This window comes from Cebus imitator, unplaced genomic scaffold (assembly GCF_001604975.1).
Source record: "Cebus imitator isolate Cc_AM_T3 unplaced genomic scaffold, Cebus_imitator-1.0 Scaffold180, whole genome shotgun sequence".
Lineage (NCBI taxonomy): Eukaryota > Metazoa > Chordata > Mammalia > Primates > Cebidae > Cebus > Cebus imitator.
Window position 1 is genome coordinate 794,750 of NW_016107495.1, and position 16,947 is coordinate 811,696.

Sequence of the window (16,947 nt, forward strand, 5' to 3'; positions counted from 1 at the left end):
ATTTCACCAAGTTTCTACAAACTGGTGAAAGAGTAGTGTCACCTATTCCTCCTACCTCCACGACATGTTCTAGGTCAGACTGTGGACTTAGTAGGTTGTCCTAGGGTTAGGCACAAGAGGGAAAGGATTTATTTTAGGACCACCCAGAAATTCATTCACCTCCCAGAACTTCCTGTGCCTAGGTCAGTGAGTCTTTATCAGCCTTGAATGGGTCGTTTGGCCCAGTGCCTGGAAGAACTGAAACAAAAAACGGTCTATGAGACTGAACTAGACTTAACTAAGAACTGACAAATCTTGAACCAAGCTTGGATGAAAAACTGTGGGAAGTGAAACAGGCGCAGCCTCATCCTGAAGGGATTTGGGAGGATGTGGAGGGAGATGATGGGGGCACTTGTGGAGCTCAATCTCTGTGATTAATGTGACATTTTCAAGGAAAGGACGTGAGATCAGGATTAGGCTCAGAAGTGAGAAAGCAACAAGACCTGGGAAAAGGGGAACTGGGTTCAGGGAGGTTGGCTACTAAAGTATTATAGCTAGAGGAAGAGCTGGAAGGAAAAGTAAAGTGTATCTGTTTGGAGAAGAGTGGGCTTTTGCTCAAGACTCCTCACAAGCTTGAATTCCCATGTGGATTGGCATGACTCAAGGCCCAAATCACTTTATTTATTTATTTATTTATTTATTTTTGAGCTGGACTCTCGCTCTGTTGCTGAGGCTGGAGTACAGTGATGCAATCTTGGCTCACTGCATCCTCTGCTTCCCAAGTTCAAGCGATTCTCCTGCCTCAGCCTCCTGGGTAGCTGGGATTATAGGGGTATGCTACCACACCCGGCTAATTTTTGCATTTTTAGTAGAAATGAGGTTTCACCATGTTGGCCAGTCTGGTCTCGAACTCCTGACCTCAAGTGATCTGCATGCCTCAACCTCCCAAAGTGTTGGGATTATAGGTGTGAGCCACCGTGCCAGACCCCAAATCACATTATACCCCCTTTTTCCCTCCCAATATTCAGTCCTCTGACAGAGAAGCTAGACATAACATGCTCCTTATTGCTAGTGTCCACAGCTGTCCTGACCCTGGTCATGAACTCATTGCTCAGTCAGTGAAGCTGAATGAATTAGTTAATTGCCTAGTAGGGCCAGTTGGCACTAGATCCTTGGAAATTACCCATCTTGGAGAGGTTGTAAAATAGTTCATGTCCTAGTGCCACCAGAAACTTTGCTTTTTTGGGGGTCAGGAACTCTTACCAATTACTTTGGAAATCTATGGCTGCCTGCCAGTACCACCACCAGCATGTCACTGCCACCATCACCACTGCCACTTCACTCTAACCTTAGTCTCCATTGCAGCCTGCTTGCCCACTTAAGCCAGCAAGGGGACGTGTCCTCCCTGGTGAACCTAGAGCCACTGATTTATTTGTGATCTCACAAACATTCATGACAGCTCCTAGGTCTTGTCTCCTAATTACAAGAAAGGCAAATGAAATGCGCCTTACTGCAACTGTATTTCAAAGGCAACATTTTTTACTTGACACATGGAAATTATACACCGAAGTTTTGAACTTCAGAGGGTAGGAGAGGGAATGGGTAACAATTGGGCAGTGACAAGATGGCTGGAGTGACTTTTCAGGTTGTCAGAGGCCCCCTAAAGGGAGAGGAGAAGGAAAAGAGCAGAGAAAGAAAACCCATAGCAGCAGCTGGGGCAATCTGGAGGAGAAGTGGATTGGCTTCCTGCCAGGGCCAGAGCCAGATCCTGGAGACCAGGGACAAAGCTGCAGCCTTCCAGCGACAACTTCTTTGAAATTGGGATCTCCTGTGAACATTTCCTTCAACTCTCCCTGTGTGCTGATCCCCAGGGGTCTAAGGGGCACCTACAAATTTCCATTTCTGTTGGTTTCAGCATTTACTTTCACCACCCCCCTTTTATTTTTTTCTGAGACAGTCTCCCTCTGTTGCACAGGCTGGAGTGCAGTGGCGCTATCTTGGCTCACTGCACCCTCCGCTTCCTGGGCTCAAGCAATTCTTGTGCCTCAGCCTCCTAAGTAGCTGGAATTGCAGGCACACACCACCACATACGGCTAATTTTTGTGTTTTGAGTAGAGACAGGGTTTTGCCATGTTGGTCAGGATGGTCTCGAACTCCTGACCTTATGTGATCCACCTGCCTTGGCCTCCCAAAGTGCTGGGATTACAGGCGTGAACCATCGCGCCCAGCCTAATTTTTGTATTTTTAGTAGAGATGGGATTTCACCATGTTGGCCAGGCTGGTCTCAAACTCTTAACCTCAAGTGATCTTCCCACCTGGGCTGCCCAAAGTGGTAGGATTACAGGCATGAGGCACTGAACCCAGCCTGAGCCTGTCTTTTCACAGACTTTTCTCTTAGCCATCAAGGTCACATTCTGGGTCATAGGACATCAGAGGCAAGATGATCTGATGGCATTCATTCTCATGGCTTCCAACTGTTGTCCTGCACATGCTGGAAGAATCCATGGTCCACCACTACTAACCATCCTGGACATTGGTTTCCACTAGGATGTGTTGCTGTCATCTTAAATTCACCATGTCCAAACTACAGTCACTTTTCTTTCCTCCAAACCTGCTCTCTTCCCAACTTCTTCATCCTGGCTCAAATGAATGCTGGAATCTTCTCTTGTGTCTCCCTTCATCTGGTCCCTCATTACCTAGGCAGTCACCAAGCAGTCACAGCTTTCCCTGCCTATCCATGGTCACTGTCACCACCACAGCCCAAGTCTGTACCACTTTGCAATGTAGAATTTGGAAGGGACTTTAGAGGACACATAGACTCCTAGTGGTGTCATGGGATTTGCTCGTTCATAGCCCGAGGAGGAGCTGGGGCTAGATTCCCTGTGCTCTGACACCTATTCAGCCTTCTCACCCACAATATCTTCTTTTGTGTATATGTATATGCTTCTACTCAAAAACCTGCAATACAACCTCATAACCAGTCATTTGAGCCTCTCCCTGATTTGTCCACAATCTACCTCTTGGAATTTCTGTCCCATTTTTTCCTGTGACAAAAAAAGAGCTAACGTTGATTTAGCATTTACCATTTGCCAGGCCCTGTTCTAGAATGCTTTACATCTCTTAACTTAATCCTCACAAAGTGGGATGGAGAGTCCTGTTACTCCTGTGTTACAGCTGAGAAGACTGAGGCAGATCACTCTCCCTGAGCCTGAATCTCTCTCTTCTCACCTTGTCTCTGTTCTTGACTCCTGCCCCCCGCCCCCACCCCAGTGCTGTTCAGCTTCTGTCTTTTCCAACCTCTCCTCTGACTGTCCCCCTCAGCCAGCTGTCTTTTGCCTCGTCCTAGCTGGAACATGCATCATCCCTCTGCCCTGCCCCCTTGGCACTTGTTCTGTCCTGGCTGTGGCAGTTCTCTAGGGGCTTGTGTCCCATTCTCCAACAGCCTCATTTGCCAGTTCGTGGACAGAGCCTGGGTCTTACCTGTGCCTTTGCTACCTGGGCGCCTCCACAGTGCCTGGCACACAGCTTTCTCCTGTCTCCTTTCTGTCTAGTGCTTGTTTCTCTCTCCCAAGCATCCCACCTCCTGGAGACTCTGGTCCAGCGCTGAGGGCCAGATGGTGATGGGGACCAAGCTTTCAGATCCAGATGGTGCAGGTGGAACTTTCAGGTCAGGCTGATGGCTCTTTGCCATCCATAGCTATCAGACTTGCCTATGGTCTAGGGAGTGACTTCCTTTGGTGCACTAAAGATAGGTCTCGATTTACCTCCCCCCACCCCCATCCAGTTATGGCCTGACCATCACCAAAACAAGCCCAGGACACATTTTCATTTATCCCTTTAAGAAAGGATTTCTCTCCCTGCCTACGTGCCCTCCACTGCTTGACAGAAGCCTGCCTCCATTGCCAGATGCCTTTCTTCCTCTTCTATCATCTCTGGATTTCCTGTCTGCCTCAGTGGAGTCTTTGACCTTTTCCTCCCTGGCCCAACAGCCCACTCTCCTCTCTTCCTTTCTCCCAAGTCACTGACCTGGTATTTAGTGTGTACTCAGCCTTACCACTAGCTTGCTGTGTTACCTTGGACAAGTTACGCTCCCACTCTGACCTCAATTTTCACATCCCTAAAAGGAGACTGCTGGACTAGACGGCGCGTGAAGTCTTGCTGAGCCCTCCAAGCTCATTCTCCCTGTCCAGTCCTCCCGTCCTGCCCTCCCCTCTGGGCGCCCTCTCTGGGGCCCTCCCTCTCCCCCAGGGGAGGTCTGCTCCAATCCCAGGAGAGCTGAGGCTCTGGCTCTTGTTCCCGTCAGAGTGACCAGCCCTGGGCCTCCTCCCCAGCTTTGGCCCGGGCTCCATGTGGCCCGTCAGAGAGGCTGGCCTCAAGCCCGGCGGCAACTCCACATTTCTGTTTTTCCTTTTTTTCTCCTCTTTCCCGGAGTTAACAAGAAGCAGATGTGGCGCACGATGGTTGGAGAGGTTGGGGGAGGAAGGGGGAGGCCAGACCGCCAGCCAGACAGGGGGGAGGGGAGGGGACCCAGCAGGGAGGGAGGAGGCCAGGGCCCGCCCCACGGTCATTCTCGCGCCTCTGAACAGCCGCAGGGGCAAAGCCCTGTCACCCCCAGGATCCGGTCATCAGGGAAAGAGGACAGGGAGACCAGAAGAGGGCCAGCTGGGACAAGGGGGCGGTCGCGCAGGACGCAGCTTCAGAGAGCAGCTCCTGAGAGGGGCAGGGACTGGGCGCGGGAGCCCAGAGCGGGCACAGAGAACAAACCCCCTCAGAAGTGAAGAGGACAGCGGAAGGAACCGAGCGGGACGGACAGGAGCTGAGGAGAACAGAGGAGGGGAGAAGGGTCAAGCCAGGCAGCCAAGAAGAAGGCGTGGGCCAGGGGGCTGCCGGCAGGAAGCCGGGTCGGACGGGACGGGCTCGCGCCCTCCTGCAGAGCAGCGGCATCCCCGGGCCAGCAGAGGCGCCAGCAGCCGGACAGGATGAGTCTCTGAGGGCCACTGCGGAGCGCCCCGCCATGGCCCCCCGCGCCCTCTGGAGCTGCTACCTCTGCTGCCTGCTGGCCGCAGCCGCGGGGGCCGCCAGCTACCCTCCTCGAGGCTACAGCCTCTACACTGGGGTCGGTGGGGCCCTCAGCCCCGGGGCGCCCCAGGCCCAGAGCGCCCCCCGGCCTGCCAGCCGCCACAGGTAAGAGTCTGGGTCCCAGCCCGAGGCTCCGGTGGTGAGAAGGGGGTCAGAATGCCGCCCCCGCCTGGCTCCCTAACCTGGGCTGTGTCCGCTAATGCAGGGTAGAGGGGGAGTGAGGAAGCCCATCCGTCAGGTGGCTTCTCATATGCCCACCTTCCAACGAGGCCTTTTCCAGGACCCCCTGAGCACATGCACTCCCTTGGTAACCTAGGGGGTCTGCTCCCACATCCCCCTGTGGAGCACCAGAGCCCTGCAGTTACGTGCCCAGGGAAGCTGCCCTAAGGGGCATGAGCCAGGCCTTCCTGCCAGATGCCTTGTGTCTCCCAGCCCCAGAGCCTCAGGGAGACCTTCTGACCCTCTCCAGGGCTCCCTTGGCCCCATCCAGTAATCCATAATTCTGACACCACTCCCGCTCTGTTCCTTCCAGCCCTCCAGCCAGACACAGATCAGAGGCTGGCATGAATGGGGCCAGGAGTGTAGAACTGCAGGCCCCAAGAGGGGGAGGCTCATCAATGGCTTATTCTCTACTTAACCTGGAGCTGGCCTACCCAGCCTCTCCTGGAGGGGTGGGGTGGAAGCCAGTGTCCAGGAGATCACCCACAGGGCCCTGGCTGGCGTGCTCACACAGCATGCCGAGCTGGGGACTCAGACATGGCCAGAAAGTGACACACATGATCGGGTACCTTCAGAGGTTCCCCAGGACTCCACTGCCACGGGGACTGACTGCTCTGTGGTTGTGGTTTTCCATTCTGTGCCTCTCCCCATCTTGAAAAGTCTTCATCTGCTCCTGCTACACAGGAAAGCATGGGGGATAGGGAGGGTGCCCCTGCCAAAGCCCTTGCTCTCATGGATCCCCAAGGGCCCTGCATCTTTTGAACCATTCTCAGCCCCTCTGGCAGCCCCTGGGCCCTCCCCCAGGGCATGTGTCTTTGGTCGTTGGACCCAGAGGGGGTTGTACCTGCAGGAACTGGTGTGCCTATGTGGTGACCCGGACAGTGAGCTGTGTCCTTGAGGATGGAGTGGAGACATATGTCAAGTACCAGCCCTGTGCCTGGGGCCAGCCCCAGTGTCCCCAAAGCATCATGTGAGTCCCAGGGCTGGGGAATGGACCCTTGGTGGGAAGTGGGTGAGGGCAGATGGTGGGTGGCCAACTCAGGGAATCCGTACAAAGCAGAGATCGAGGGCAGGGTAGGGCTTGGATCACAGCCATTTTGAGGAGATACTGAGGCAGCAGTTTGGCTGGTGGGATACTGAGGGCAAACCTGCCTCGTCCACCAGCCCCAGATGCCTTATCTGGGGTGGCTCAGGCTCAAGCAGAGGAGCTCAAGGATCCAGCGCAGGGCAAGGGAAGGAAGAGCAGGGATTTAGCCCTTGGTTAAAAAGCTGACAGCTAGACTGGGCTCGGTGGCTTACCCGTGTAGTCCCAGCACTTTGGGAGGCTGAGGAGGGTGGATCACCTGAAGTCAGGAGTTAGAGACCAGCCTGACCAACATGGAGAAAGCTGTCTCTACTAAAAATATAAAATTAGCTGGGCGTGATGGCACATGCCTGTAATCCCAGCTACTCAGGAGGCCGAGGCAGGAGAATCCCTTGAACCCAGGAGGTGGAGGTTGCAGTGAGCTGAGATTTTGCCACTGTACTCCAGCCTCGGCAACAGAGCAGACTCTGTCTCAAAAAAAAAAAAAGCTGACAGCTGTCAGCTGAGCAGGGCCACATGTTGGACAGTAAGAGGGACCCAACCTGAAGGACAGGTCGTGCCCACCAGCAGCTGCCCAATCCTGAGGACAGGGACCAGGGTCACCTGACTGACAGTACAGGGAGGAATAAAGAGGCCTCCTGCCTCTGCCAGGTACCGCCGCTTCCTCCGCCCTCGCTACCGTGTGGCCTACAAGACAGTGACGGACATGGAATGGAGGTGCTGTCAGGGTTACGGGGGCGACGACTGTGCGGAGAGTCCCGCTCCAGCACTGGGGCCTGCATCTTCCACACCAAGGCCCTTGACCCAGCTTGCCCGCCCCAACCTCTCTGGCTCCAGTGCAGGCAGCCCCCTCAGTGGGCTGGGGGGAGAAGGTGAGTGTGGGAGCTGCTGTGGGGGTGGGAAGTGCCAAATAGGGATCTGATGAATTGGGGAAATGTGGGCCAGGCTGCAGGGGAATCCCCCGTGCTCTATGCCAGGGAGAAGGGGAACAGAAGGGAGTTAATGAGATCGCAGAAATTCCCTGCCTGTGTGTGTGTACGTGTGTGTATTTGTGTGTGTCTGTATGTGAGAGTGAGAGAGAGAGACAGAAAGAGAGAGCACCCAAAAGATGGAGAGACTGAGAAAAAGAAGGCTGAGAAAGAGAATGTGCTCACATATGCCCACATGTGGCCAAGATCCTTCAAACAGCTGCAGGAGAAATGGGGCATTCCTTTGAGAAGCTTGGTCCATGGGGACAGACAGTTGAGACTACAAATCCTAGCATGCATTGCACCTGACTACAGGTCCCACACCCTTCCGTGGCCTCTGGAGACTGCAGGTCCCAGCATGCAGCAGTTCCTGTGGTTTGCCTTCCCTCCTGCGTGCTGCACACCGGATGTGCTGTTTCCCTGCCCTGCGATAGTAGTACTAGAATTAGGCAAACAGGAACTTCTGGCCATCTCTCACAGTCCACAGAGCCTCTTCTTTGTCCCTGTTGTGTTGCAGGGAAGTGCCGCCCAGTTGTAGCTACTGCTGTGGCATCCAAAGTGACTCCCCAGCACTCCCATTTTGCCCCTCTTGACAGCCCCATGACAGAAGAGTGTCATTATATTTTCACAGATAAGAAAAGAGTTTCCAAGAAGTTAAGAATCACTGGGCTGGGTGCGGTGGCTCAGGGCTGAGCGCGGTGGCTCACACCTGTAATCTTAGCATTTTGGGAGGTCAGGAGTTCAAGACCAGCCTGGCCAACGTGGTGAAACCCCATCTTAAAAAAAAAAAAAAAAAAAGGCCGGGCGCGGTGGCTCAAGCCTGTAATCCCAGCACTTTGGGAGGCCGAGGCAGGTGGATCACGAGGTCAAGAGATCGAGACCATCCTGGTCAACATGGTGAAACCCCATCTCTACTAAAACTACAAAAAATTAGCTGGGCAGGGTGGTGCGTGCCTGTAATCCCAGCTACTCAGGAGGCTGAGGCAGGAGAATTGCCTGAACCCAGGAGGCGGAGGTTGCGGTGAGCCGAGATCGTGCCATTGCACTCCAGCCTGGGTAACATGAGTGAAACTCCGTCTCAAAAAAAAAAAAAAAAAAAGAGTTACTGTGGGCAGATGGAAAGGACATGGTCCTGGGGGCCGGATATATGGTCTGAGTTGGAAACTTAGCACGGCCACTTAGGAAACCTGAGCTCCATGGCCAGGCACCTAATGTCTCTGGTCCTGTTTCCTAGTCTCTAAGATGGGAAAGATCCTCCCCCAGGGCAGTTGGTGAAGAACAGAGCCATGGTTCAAATTTGGCCTAGAAGCATTCAGTGAATGGAGTTTCCTTTCTTTTCCTCTTGCCAATATCACCCAAAGGAGAGGCAGAGCCAGCCTGGGCCTCTGAGCCTTACTGGAGCTAGGGCGAGCAGGGGCCCTGAGCTCTGGGGTCCAGCCCCTCTGCCTTCTGCCTTCCCCTCTCCTCAGGTCTTGGGGAGTCACAGAAGATGCAGCAGCTGGAGGAGCAGGTGCAGAGCCTGTCCAAGGAGCTGCAAAGCCTGCAGGGTATCCTGCAGGGACTGAGTGGGCGCCTGGCAGAGGATGTACAGAGGGCTGTGGAGACCGCCTTCAACGGGAGGCAGCAGCCAGCCGATGCGGCTGCCCGCCCTGGCGTGCATGAAACCCTCAATGAGATCCAGCACCAACTGCAGCTCCTGGACACCCGTGTCTCCACCCACGACCAGGAGCTGGGTCACCTCAACAACCATCATAGCAGTGGCAGCAGCAGTGTGGGCAACAGGGCACCAGCCCTGGCCTCGGCCCCTCCGGGTTCCAGTGAGGAGCTGCTGCAGCAGCTGGAGCAGCGGTTGCAGGAGTCCTGCTCCGTGTGCCTGACGGGGGTAGATGGCTTCCGCCAGCAGCAGCAGGAGGACCGGGAGCGGCTGCGGGCACTGGAGAAGCTGCTGGCCTCCATGGAGGAGCGGCAACGGCAGCTCGCCGGCCTGGCCATGGGCCGCAGGCCCCCTCAGGAATGCTGCCCTCCAGAGCTGGGCCAGCGACTGGCAGAGCTGGAGCGCAGGCTGGATGTGGTAGCCGGCTCAGTGACAGTTCTGAGTGGGCGGCGAGGCACCGAGCTGGGAGGAGCAGCCGGGCAGGGGGGCCATCCCCCAGGCTACACCAGCTTGGCCTCCCGCCTGTCTCGCCTGGAGGACCGCTTCAACTCCACCCTGGGCCCCTCGGAGGAGCAGGAGGAGAGCTGGCCTGAGGCTCCTGGGGGACTGGGCCACTGGCTGCCTGCTGCCCGGGGCCGACTAGAGCAGCTGGGGGGGCTGCTGGCCAATGTGAGTGGGGAGCTGGGGGGGCGGCTGGATCTATTGGAGGAGCAGGTGGCAGGGGCTGTGCAGGCATGTGGGCAGCTCTGCTCTGGGGCCCCTGGGGAGCAGGACTCTCAAGTCAGCGAGATTCTCAGTGCCTTGGAGCGAAGGGTGCTGGACAGTGAGGGGCAGCTGCGGCTGGTGGGCTCAGGCCTGCACAAGGTGGAAGCAGCAGGGGAGACCCAGCAGGCCATGCTGGAGGGACTGCAGGGGGTTGTGGGCCGGCTCCAGGATCGTGTGGATGCACAGGATGAGACAGCTGCGGAGTTCACACTGCGGCTGAATCTCACTGTGGCCCGGCTCGGCCAACTGGAGGGGCTGCTGCAGGCCCATGGGGATGAGGGCTGTGGGGCCTGCGGGGGAGTCCAAGAGGAACTAGGCCGCCTTCGGGATGGTGTGGAGCGCTGCTCCTGCCCCCTGCTGCCTCCTCGGGGCCCTGGGGCTGGTCCAGGTGTTGGGGGACCAAGCCGTGGGCCCCTGGATGGCTTCAGCGTGTTTGGGGGCAGCTCAGGCTCAGCCCTGCAGGCCCTGCAAGGAGAGCTTTCTGAGGTGATTCTCACCTTCAGCTCCCTCAATGACTCACTGAATGAGCTCCAGACCACTGTGGAGGGCCAGGGCGCTGATCTGGCTGACCTTGGGGCCACCAAAGACCGCATCATTTCTGAGATTAACAGGCTGCAGCAGGAGGCCACAGAGCATGCTACGGAGAGTGAGGAGCGCTTCCGAGGCCTGGAGGAGGGACAGGCACAGGCCAGCCAGTGCCCCAGCCTAGAGGGGCGACTGGGCCGTCTCGAGGGAGTCTGTGAACGGTTGGACACTGTGACTGGGGGACTGCAGGGCCTGCGTGAGGGCCTTTCCAAACACATAGCTGGGCTCTGGGCTGGGCTACGGGAAACCAACACCACCAGCTGGACACAGGCAGCCCTGCTGGAGAAGCTGCTAGGGGGGCAGGCAGGCCTGGGCAGGCGACTCAGTGCCCTTAACAGCTCCCTGGAGCACCTGAAGCACCGTCTGCACCAGCTCAGCATGAAGGACTTCACTGGTGAGTGAGCAAAAGGCATGAGGGCACCCCTTTCAGGCCTTTCTTCACCCTCTCCCAGCACAGCCTCCAACTCTGCTTTCTCCTTGCTTTTCCCAGCATGAATCGCAGCTCCAACCACTATTCCAGGTGTTATAGTATGCCTGCAAGAGATGATGCAAGGGCCTAGCTCCTCGCCCACCCTCTGGCTGCTCACTAGGCCTGTGGGCGGAGAGGATGCTGCTCTGCCAGCCAGGGGTCCAGCACGTGCAGCCAGGGACCCCATTGCCCCCTCGGCCTGCAAAGCTCCACCTGTTCCATCCATCTTCTCCCTGTCCATGAAGCCACCACCCACCTTCCTTACCCATCGGAAGCTCCTGTTCTGGCTCTCCCTCAACTCAGTTTTGTCACTGTAGGGCCTGCAGGAGAGGCTGGGCCCCCAGGGCCTCCTGGGTTACAGGGACCCCCAGGCCCTGCTGGACCACCAGGATCTCCAGGCAAGGACGGGCAAGAGGGGCCCATTGGGCCACCAGGTATGTACACTGAGACCCTTACTGCAGTCAGGGTTGCCACCGCCCCCCCCAAGCCCCTAACCTGGACCCCTGCTGGCAATCCCAGGCTTGACATTCCACTCTAAACTTGACCAGGGGAATTGGGTCCTACCTGACAAAGGAAAGACAGAGGAAAGTGAGGAGGAACTGTGATAGTCACTGTGTTTGGTTAATGGGTATTAGGGGGCTAATGGATAATGCTGGCCCCACTGCAGTACTGGAGATGAAAGATGAGCCTATTATGGCTGTCTGGGTGTAAAAGGCTGGGATGGCCCAGCAATTGAACAGAATGGACCCTACCTATTCCTCTTTTTCTTGATATCCCAATTCCTGCTTTGAAGTCCCGGTAGCACCCAGCACAACAGGAGAGCCTAAGCAGATGCTTGCTGAGGGACTTGGTGAGAGCTGCCCTGCTTCTCACTGCTCCCTTTCCTCTTCTCACAGGTCCTCAAGGTGAACAGGGTGAGTGCCTTTCATTCGATTCTGGAGGGAGAAGTGACCAGGGGTTGTAGGGTGGAGGTCCTCAGGCAGCCCTGGGCTGGGGATCCAGCAGGGGGAGGAGGCTGGCGCTCTGCCCTGAGCATCCCCTCTACCACTCGGCCTTCCCACCAGGAATGGAGGGGGCACCAGCAGCCCCTGTGCCTCGTGTGGCATTTTCAGCTGCCCTGAGTTTGCCCTGGTCTGAACCAGGCACAGTCCCCTTTGACAGAGTCCTGCTCAATGATGGAGGCGGTTATGATCCAAAGACAGGTAGGCCTGGGAGGGGCTGGGTTGGACAGTTGGGGAAGTGGGTCAGGTGTGCAGTGGTATCTTCCCATTCTTGCCTCTTCTGACAGTGTGAATCTTTTCATTCTCTGATTTGGGGAGACCCTGGCTCTTTCTTCATGTATTCATTCTCATCCAGTGGGGAGGAGGAGTAGTGATTCATTCATTCAGCAGATCTCTACTGGGGCCTGCTTTGCCAGGCACTGTTTGAAGTGCTGGGGATGCACAGTGAACAAAGCCCCCAATTCCCTGCCGCCTACATTCCAGCGAGCGGGTCCCTCCCCAGTACAGGAGCTCTGCTCCCCGGGCCTCCCTGGCTCCCCTGACTGACTCCCTGTCCCCAGGCAAGTTCACAGCGCCACTGGCCGGACGCTACTTGCTGAGCACGGTGCTGACTGGACACCGGAACGAGAAGGTGGAGGCCGTGCTGTCCCGCTCCAACCAGGGCGTGGCCCGCATAGACTCCGGCGGCTATGAGCCCGAGGGCCTGGAGAATAAGCCGGTGGCCGAGAGCCAGCCCAGCCCGGGCACCCTGGGCGTCCTCAGCCTTATCCTGCCGCTGCAGGCCGGGGACACGGTCTGCATCGACCTGGTCATGGGGCCGCTGGCGCACTCGCAGGAGCCGCTCACCGTCTTCAGCGGGGCCCTGCTCTATGAGGACGCGGAGCTTGAACACGCGTAGACTGGGGGCCCGGCCCGACGTGTCTACGTCGGCCAAAGAGACAGCAGGGGCAGCCGGCTCCCGGGGTCCTGCCTGGGACAGGGCACCCAGCCCTGGGCGAGCGTCGCACCCGGGCCCGCAGCCGCACCGCGCCCAGACCCGGGGGCGCGCCTGCTCAGGGAGGCCCGGGCCGCCAGTGCAGATTTTTGGCTAGGCGCGATCCCCGCTGAACCCTTCCAGGGCCGGCCTGCGGAGGAGCCGATCCTCGCACCCTCCGCTCCCTCCACCGGCCCTCCAGGCCGAGTCCCTGGGCGCCAGGCTCCCCCGCGCGGGCGCCGCCCACCGCCGTACTGAACGATCCGGGAATAAAGACACTTGGTTTTTCTAAAAAAATCTAAACGAGCCGTTCTGCTCCGGTACGGGATTGGGGACTGCCAGGCTTGCACAGGGCACGGGGCGGGAGAGAAGGCAGCCTCCAGAGGGGACTCCGGCTTCCGCACTGCGCTCACCGCCTCCGCCCGGCTCGGAGCAGCTCAGGCAGCGAGCGGCGCTCGCCCCGCTCCAGTGACACCTCCCTCGAGTCACGCCCGTTACGCCGGGGTCCGCCAGGGGGCGCTCGGCGTTCCCGTCACAGGAGGCCGCCGCCCACCCTGCGAGTCTGGCTGCTCCGCGGCTGAGGCGTGGCCTCGGCTGGGACTAACCAGGGCGGGCGGGGCGGCCGCGACAGCGGGCTTCAGGCAGGGCTGCAGATACAAGGCCCAGCTCTACCCCGCAGGTCCAGGGTGGGGAGTCGGAGACGCAGGTGCAGCAGAGGGTAGGGCAAGCAGCGCATTTCCAGCCCATTTTCTTTTGCATTCTCGAGATCGCTTAGCTGCGCTTTAGAAACGTTTGCATGGGCTCCGAGTCCATCTGACAAGCAAGGGAACTGAGGCTGAGAAGTGGGAGGTGTTGCCATCTGCAGGCCCAGGCAACTGCTAAGGGAAGACCGGGGAACAACACCTCGGGGGTAGCTTTCCCAGGCCACCTCTGGTCTTTGGGCGTCCGGAGCAAGGGCCCTGCTCCGTTCGTTCCCTGCACCCCGCGCTGCTGCAGGTGGCTCCCTGGAGGAGGAACTCCCACGTGGAGGAGGAGCCAGGGCAGCTCCTGGGAGCGGGGACACCATCCTCCTGGATAAGAGACAGAGGCCGGGAGGAACCCCTTCAGCCGGGCGGGCAGGAAGCTCTGGGAGCAGCCTCATGGAAGAGAAGCAGATCCTGTGCGTGGGGCTAGTGGTGCTGGACGTCATCAGCCTGGTGGACAAGTACCCTAAGGAGGACTCGGAGATAAGGTAGGGGCGCCCAGGTCCCCTCGGGACCACAGCGACTGCTGCAGCCCAGTGTTTGTGCCCATAGAAACCCCGCAGTGAGGCCCTGATAGCCCAGCTTCAAGGCCGGACCTAGGCCCTCTGCCCGGGAATCCCCGGGGGCTCCCCACAGGAGAGAAGAGAGGAAGGAATTGAGGCTTTTCATAAGACGACCCAGGATTTGGATAGCATTGTGTTGACCAATTTCCATTTCAACTCGGGGATGGTGTCAGTCATCAGGATCCCCATTTTACTGATAAGCAAGTATAAATTCGGAGGTGAAGGGGTTTATCCAGGAGCACACAGCTACTAAGGTGCAGGACCCGTTTCCTGCTTTTGCTGCTGCTTTAAAAACTCCAAACCTATGCACTTGCCTCTCCAACTTCTAATTATTTACTTCTAATTATTTACCACATATATCTTGTCCCTATTTCTGAGAAAGATTTGAGGTAGCTTACAGTAAAAAGCATGCATAAACTGTTGAAGAACATTTAAGACCATGGCATTTGAGCTTTGACTATAGCTCAGGGCTTGCTGGCACTGGAGGCAAACATGAGATACCAGGGGTTATGGATAGAGCTGGTTCATGAGCCCCGCACTTTTTCCTGGTGCTAAATTCCAGGAGAAGTTTACCAGAAGTCCTTTCACAAAGGTCAATGAACAGCCTTTAGTAGTGGAAAACATCCTTCTCAGTTATCTGCCAGAAACTGAAAAGTCGGGGTGCAATGGCTCACGCCTGTAATCCCAGCACTTTGGGAGGCTGAGGCAGGCAGATCACCTGAGGTCGGGAGTTCGAGACCAGCCTGACCAACGTGCAGAAACCCTGTCTCTACTAAAAATACAAAATTAGCCAGCCTTGACCTCCTAGACTCAAGTGATCCTCCCACTTCAGCCTCCTGAGTAGCTGGGTCCACACATCCATGCCACCATCCCAGCTGTATTTTGAATTTTGTGCAGGGACGAGGTCCCTCTATGTTGATCAGGATGGTCTTGAGCTCCTGGGCTCAAGCAATCCTCCTGGCTCGGCTTCTCAAAGTGCCGGGAGCAGCCTCATGGAAGAGAAGCAGATCCTGTGTGTGGGACTAGTGAGCCACTGCACCCAGCTGATTTGTCACCCAGGCTGGAGTGCAGTGGTACGATCTCGGCTCACTGCAACCTCTGCCTTCTGGGGTCAAGCGATTCTCCTATCTCAGCCTCCTGAGTAGCTGGGATTACAGGTGTGCCACCATGCATGGCCAATTTTTGTATTTTTATTACAGATGGGGATTTCACCACGCTGGCCAGGCTGGTCTCAAACTCCTGACCTTGTGATCCACCTGCTTCAGCCTCCCAAAGTGCTGGGATTATAGCTGTGAGTCACCATGCCTGGCTGGTTCTTTTTCTTTTTGAGACGGAATATTGCTCTGTCACCCAGGTTGGAGCAGTGGCACGATCTTGGCTCACTGCAACCTCTGCCTCTTGGATTCAAGTAATTCTCCTGCCTCAACCTCCCGAGTAGCTGGGATTACAGGTGTATGCCACCATGCCCAGCTAATTTTTCATTTTTTTTGCAGAGACAGGGCTTTTTTTTTTTTTTTTTTTTAGAGACATGTTGGCCAGGCTGGTCTTGAGCTCCTGACCTCAAGTCATCTGCCCACCTCAGCCTCCCGAAGTGCTGAGGTTATAGGGCGAGCCACCACACCCAGCCTGGGTTGGTTCTTGTATTTACTCTTGATAAGGGCTCCACCGTTACACTGTAATGCTGTGAAGGCATTTCTGTGGGGCAGGACACTAGCTTTCTCTTGGTGCCGTCAGCGAGTGCTTAGAATACTGAGAATTGCTCTTAGGCTACATCCGTTGTCCCAGCTAAGAACTGGGTAAGAGGCAGTTCAAGACTGAACTCCAGCAAGACACGTGACACCGCTGATGGCCATGAGGCTGAGGTGAGACACAGGCACTCCTCAGGCTTTGGGGCCACAAAGCACTGTCACATATATTATTTCATATCCTCCTCCTAGCAGCCCATGAGAACTGTGTAAAGATCAGTGAAATCCTTTATATAGGCGAGGAAGCTGAAGATTTGGAGTTTTCTAAGGCTGTGGAGTTAAATGGTGGCACGGCAGTAGCTGCAGCTCGAGTCTCCCAGCGTGGAGTCCAGTACCCTTGCCCTGCGTTGTCTCCTGTACATCCTGTCCCTTTGCTGCTGACCGTCTCTTCGAGTTGACCCTTTGCTTTGGTTTGCCAGGGGTTAGAGCCCCTTGCCAGCGGTGCAGGGATGGGAGGAAGGGGCACGGGCATGCCACTGTGTAGACCTGACCCACTGTGCAAGGTCGAGGCAGCCCCAGGACATGGCACTCAGTGAGGAGTTGGGTTCATCTCAGGGGAACAGTGCAAATTCCAGGGCCACAGGCTCTCCGAGGACCATGGAGAGCCTGGGGAAAGACTCAGCACCTCTTTCTGTCAGAGCTGAAGTCTCATTTCTTCTCAGCTAAATTATGTCAGGAAGGTAGGAGAAGGAGGTCCTGCTGGCACCTGCACTGATGGGGCAGGTTCTGAAGGTGGGCACCGAATGAGGCACCTCTCTAAAGAGCCCCTTCCCGTGTCTGCCACGCTCCTGCCCCCCAGGCCATGCCTCTCCTCCAGCCCCGTGGCCCTGATTCCCTGCAGCCTGGCTTCTGGACTGTTTGCCTCCTAGAAGAGTACATTCCAGTGGGACCCAGCCCTTCCTGCGTGTCTCAGCCCCACCTATCCCAGGGTCTCCGTGCTTGACAGGCAGCTGGGGCTCTTGGGAGCTGCCTGGGATGTGACCTCTGCCTCCCAGAACCCATGCCAAGGAGAGCCTTCCAGAAAGCATCCTCCTGCTCAGCTGAGCATTTCTGCACAGGAAATATCAGTGAGACTTTGAAGGGTTTCCCAAGAGTGAAATCCCTTCCTTTCCCTTCCCTT

At 56.7% G+C, this 16,947-nt stretch overlaps 2 protein-coding genes across 5 annotated transcripts in view; both read left to right on the top strand.

Annotated features, from left to right (window-relative positions):
* Positions 1-4,502: 4,502 nt before the first annotated feature.
* EMILIN1 (elastin microfibril interfacer 1) lies at positions 4,503-13,073 on the top strand. Its single transcript, XM_017545559.2, has 8 exons — positions 4,503-5,163; positions 6,128-6,247; positions 7,013-7,233; positions 8,799-10,727; positions 11,120-11,236; positions 11,699-11,716; positions 11,867-12,004; positions 12,364-13,073. Exons 1-8 carry the CDS (start codon positions 4,994-4,996, stop codon positions 12,699-12,701), a joined length of 3,051 nt encoding a protein of 1,016 aa, XP_017401048.1. The 5' UTR covers positions 4,503-4,993; the 3' UTR covers positions 12,702-13,073.
* A 278-nt stretch (positions 13,074-13,351) lies between these two features.
* KHK (ketohexokinase) overlaps positions 13,352-16,947 on the top strand; it is a 16,361-nt gene continuing 12,765 nt past the window's right edge. For 2 of the 4 annotated variants that reach the window (XM_017545562.2, XM_017545564.2), the window contains exon 1: positions 13,352-14,007. In XM_017545562.2, the coding sequence (XP_017401051.1) occupies positions 13,916-14,007 (92 nt within the window). In that variant the 5' untranslated portion in view covers positions 13,352-13,915. The remainder of the gene's footprint in view (positions 14,008-16,947) is intronic. The other 2 variants (XM_017545563.2, XM_037744620.1) reach the window with 1 other exon arrangement.

Bases quoted from the DNA above. Each gene is read 5' to 3' on its own strand.
- EMILIN1 (XM_017545559.2), top strand. From the start codon at position 4,994: ATGGCCCCCCGCGCCCTCTGGAGCTGCTACCTCTGCTGCCTGCTGGCC. The intron at 5,164-6,127 runs GTAAGAGTCTGG...TTGTACCTGCAG, and splicing joins CGGCCTGCCAGCCGCCACAG to GAACTGGTGTGCCTATGTGG. The intron at 7,234-8,798 runs GTGAGTGTGGGA...CCCTCTCCTCAG, and splicing joins CAGTGGGCTGGGGGGAGAAG to GTCTTGGGGAGTCACAGAAG.